The sequence below is a fragment of the Galeopterus variegatus genome, unplaced genomic scaffold (assembly GCF_000696425.1).
Source record: "Galeopterus variegatus unplaced genomic scaffold, G_variegatus-3.0.2 Scaffold216, whole genome shotgun sequence".
Lineage (NCBI taxonomy): Eukaryota > Metazoa > Chordata > Mammalia > Dermoptera > Cynocephalidae > Galeopterus > Galeopterus variegatus.
Genome location: NW_007726327.1, coordinates 673,144 through 677,284, shown reverse-complemented (window position 1 = coordinate 677,284; position 4,141 = coordinate 673,144). Strand labels below are relative to the sequence as shown.

Genomic DNA, 4,141 nt, shown 5'->3' with positions numbered 1-4,141 from the left:
GCCCCGCCCCTGTCCCGCCTCTGCCCCGCCCCCGGTCGCCCCGCCCCTGTCCCGCCCCCTCTGGTCGCCCCGCCCACACCTGACAGAGGGTTGCAAGTGTCGCTGCTCTTCTCGCAGTCCTCGGTCAGGGGCTCCCCACCCGGCCGCTCTCCGGGCGGCCTGGGGCTGGAGAAGGGCACCAGGCGGAGGGGGCTGGAGCTGCGGCCGGGGCCCTCATCCTCACTGCTCTCAGGGCTGGAGGGGCCGCTGGACGGGCTCTCCCCCCACGGTCCCCCCGGCCGGCACCGGCTACTCGGCCCTGTCCCCGCCCGGCCCGGCCCCAAGGCCGACACCTCCCCTGGCTGCTCCGTGTCTGTAGGAAACAGAGAACGGGCCTCAGAGAGGGGAGGGGAGAGGAGGGAGGAGGGACGAGGGAGGAGGGAGGAGGGGACAGGAGCGAGCCTGGGACCGGACTGTGGCGGGATGCCCCGATTTGTCCCCCGTTGTTCTGTTGTCTTTCCACTACCCCCAGCCAGACTGAGAACTGCCGGGACCCCCTGGCTGCCAAGCACCAGCAGCAGTGCTGCTGGGTGGGACTCTCTAGGACAGGGACACCTCAGCCCCTGTCGCTGACCCCCTTGTCCCCCTTTGTCCTGGGTCTTCCCCCTCATCAGTTCAAGGCAGGGCTCACCGACACCCCAGCCCTATGAGAATGCCCTTGCCCTGGAGGGTGGGAGAGGGCTTCCTGGAGATGACAGCTCTAGCAGGTCTGAAAAGTTGGGCAGCGTTTGGATAGCTGGAGGGAGGCGTGGGCACGCTGGCGGAAGGGACAGGAATGTCTGTGGGGCCTGGGTGGAGCGGACACGGCCCGCCCCCGCCCTTCCCTCCCATCCCCCGCGGTCCCCTCGCCCTGCCTCACCCTTGTCCGTGCGCCTGCGGAAGGACAGCTTGCGCTTTCGTTGCCGATTGAAGCCGCCCTCTAACTCTGCGCTGCCCGGGGACCCTGGGATCATGTTGGTCTGGAACCAAGAGCAGTGTCAGAGCCCTTCTGCTCTCTCCTGCCCTGTCGGGCTCAGGCCCAAAACTCCTCATTAACATAGAAAAGGTGGGGCTGAGTGCTCGGCTCTGGGAAAATGCTCCCGCCATGTGACCTCTGCCCTCTGACAAGTCTAAGGCTGGGACTTCCATAGCCTGGTCTGGCCACAATACCATTGACAGACAGGGAAACTGAGGCAGGGAAGCAGCACACTTAAGGTCACATAGTGAAGGGGCAGCCACACAGCTGGGAACAGAAAGCAGGTCTCCCAGGTATGGGGGCCAGGTCAGGGTGGCCCACTCACATCTCGAAGGTTGAAGGTGATCTCCAGGCTGGACCAGAAGTGATCTGAGAACTCAGGGTACATATCCAGCACCTCCAGCAGGTCGTCCCGATGGATCTTGTGCAGGTCGCAGTAGGTGAGGGCCCGCACATCACCATTGGACTTGCCGGGCCGCGCATACAGGTTCAGAGGCTCTCCAAAGATGTCATTCTTCCCTGGAGGCCACAGAGGGGACAGAGAGCTCAGCCCTGTGAGGTCGGCATCTGAGGCAGCAGGCAATCTCCTTCTGGCCATTCCCACACTGGGCTGGGGTGTCCTCCTCGGCCAGGTCACTCACTGGCCAGGCCACCAGCCCACACAGCCACGGCAGCATCAGCCAGCCTCCTCCCTCAGCTCCCAGAAGGCAGGACAGTGCCAAGTGGGCAGCAGTGCCTGAGGTCTGGGGCCAGGAACCTTGGGTGTCCATGCCTCCCACCAACTGGGATCTGGCCAGAAGGACCAGCCAGGATGCCCCAGCCCTGTGCGTGGCCCTGACTTCCTTGGGTTGCAACTCCACTTCTACCCCCAAACCCTGGGTCCCAAACACCCTCCTGGCCAATCGCTGCACCCTCATAAGCAATGCTCTTCAAATTATACATCAGGACCCAGTGGTGAATCAAGACCAGCATTTGTTTTTTACTGGGAAGAAAATATGATAACATAGCTTAGCCCAACATAGAACAGATAATACCAAAATGTACCACATGTAGTAAGACAGAATGTTGTGTAGGGAAAATTTGGGTTTAACTGGGGGGTGGGGAGAACGGGGGTGTTTGTACTGAACTGAGAAATAAAAATCTACAATGTCCTACCACTATGAGCCACGGTCAAGAATTGGATGCATCTACCCTAAGCCCAGCATGCAGGGCCAAAGGAGGACAGGCAGAGGGCAAGAAGTCCTCAGTGTCCAGGCACACCTACCCACATGTACAGGTAGGGTAGAAAGGAAGGCGTGGGACAGGAAGAGAGCAGGACTCACTTTGCTTTGGACACAGCTAGTGTCCGGGCACAGTTACATTACACGCAGCTACAGGGAATCGCGTGCCTCTTAGTAAAACCAGATGTACAGCTTCCAAGGTTAGCATTTCTCCTCCACTGCCCACCTTGGAGGATCTAGATTTGATCCTACTTTAAGGAAGCAGGAAGCATCTGCCTATGGAGAGATCCCAAAGGGAAGGAGAATCTGGGAACCCACAGAGTTCAGCAGCATCACCCCATGGGGGGCTCCTCTCCGCTGCCTCCCTTGGAGGGCCTGAGCTCAGGTGAGTTAAAGGAACAAAAACCCTGCAGGCAGTCCAGATTTACAGCCTCAATGACTGCATATTCAGAGGGCTAGGACCTCTCTAGGATTCAGCGGGCATTTCCTGTCCAGTGCCCTCCCCCCACCCCATACCCAGGATGGCCACAACGACGTCGCCCCGCAGGATCTCGATGGAGCCCCGGGAGATGAAGTAGAGGGCAGTGAGCAGGTCCCCAGCGTGCACCAGTGTGTCCCCTGGCGGTGCATGTGTCGTCTTGAACTTCATGGCGAGGGCCCGCAGGCAGCCCTTGGTGGCCCCACGGAAGGGCTTGCAGTGCTGCAGCAGTGAGCGATTCAGGTGCAGGCAGATGTCGGCCTGCAGGCACTCAGGGAAGCCCTTCAGCACCTGGGGGTGGGTGGGCCAGCTCAGCACGCCCTCCCCTGGGATCCTACCCAACCCCATCCCACCCCACCCCACCCCACCCATCCTTCTCAAGGAAACCTCATCCTCCAGGACCAGGAGATCCTGGATGCTCCCCAGAAGCATCAGGCTGTCCAGTGTCTCAGGAAGGACCTGGGTTCCCACTCCAGCTTCACCACCTCTGGCTGAGCACCCTTGGGCTCTAGACCTCCATGTTCTTATGTGTAAAGTGTAAAGACCAATTCCTGTCTCGGGCTGTCGCAAGCATTTCACTTGCTCACCTTTGTGAAGAACCTGGCATAGCGCCTGCCCCAAAGGGGGAGCTCTCCAGAAAGGAGCTCCACAGGCTGCAGTCTCCTCACGGGCAGCACATCTCTCAGGGACCTCTTTAGCACTAACTGTGACCCTCTGAGACATGCTGACTGCCTGCACCAAGAGAGTCTCCACCATCACCCCGCAATCTCACCCCACCCCGTACTGCCTTACCCCACACGCCACCCGCCAGGGCCCAGCCCTGGTGGCCTCACCGCATTCATGTCGATGCCATTGGTGTAGGACCAGGCGTGCTGGAAGTACTCCTCGAGGCGCTGGCGCAGCGGGTTGGGGATCTGGTGGAAGCGGATGAACTCCCGCACCCGGAGCATCTGTGTGTGGTAGCGGGCGGTGCCCGAGTACAGCCGCTGGATGATGGCAGACACGTTGCCGAAGATGCTGGCATACATGAGGGCTGGGGGCGTGGGTGAGTGGGGCCGTCAGCATCCGCAGGGACCCCGCCCGCCCACGGGGACCCTCTCCGCTCAGGCCCTTCACCAGGTCAACGACACGTGCAGCCATGTCTCAGTCTTGGTCTCAGTGTCAGGGTCGACGCAAACACAATACGCCCAAGTATGCAGGCTCAAACACACAACAGGCCTTCAGCAATTCCTGCCCTGGAGTCTCAGCCCCCAAACCATGTCATGGTGGTGGCCCCTGGAGTCTCTAAATCCCAGGACGGGGGTGCCTCACTCTGGCCCCTCCAGCAGTCTCACTTTCCTCCACCTTGGGCTCCTCCCCAAGGCCAGCCTCCCGGCCCCCGCCCTGCTCTAGCCCCTGCTCTAGCCCCTGCCCTGCGCCCCAGTCTCTGCCCCGCCCCCCAACGCCCCC

At 61.1% G+C, this 4,141-nt stretch overlaps 1 protein-coding gene across 1 annotated transcript in view; it reads right to left on the bottom strand.

The window, feature by feature from the left end:
* KCNH2 (potassium voltage-gated channel, subfamily H (eag-related), member 2) overlaps positions 1–4,141 on the bottom strand; it is an 11,451-nt gene that overhangs the window by 2,798 nt on the left and 4,512 nt on the right. The window contains exons 4-8 of the mRNA XM_008565982.1: positions 3,526–3,725; positions 2,731–2,983; positions 1,320–1,513; positions 899–998; positions 80–352 (exon numbers count right to left, since the gene is read on the bottom strand). Of these exons, the coding sequence (XP_008564204.1) occupies positions 80–352; positions 899–998; positions 1,320–1,513; positions 2,731–2,983; positions 3,526–3,725 (1,020 nt within the window). The remainder of the gene's footprint in view (positions 1–79; positions 353–898; positions 999–1,319; positions 1,514–2,730; positions 2,984–3,525; positions 3,726–4,141) is intronic.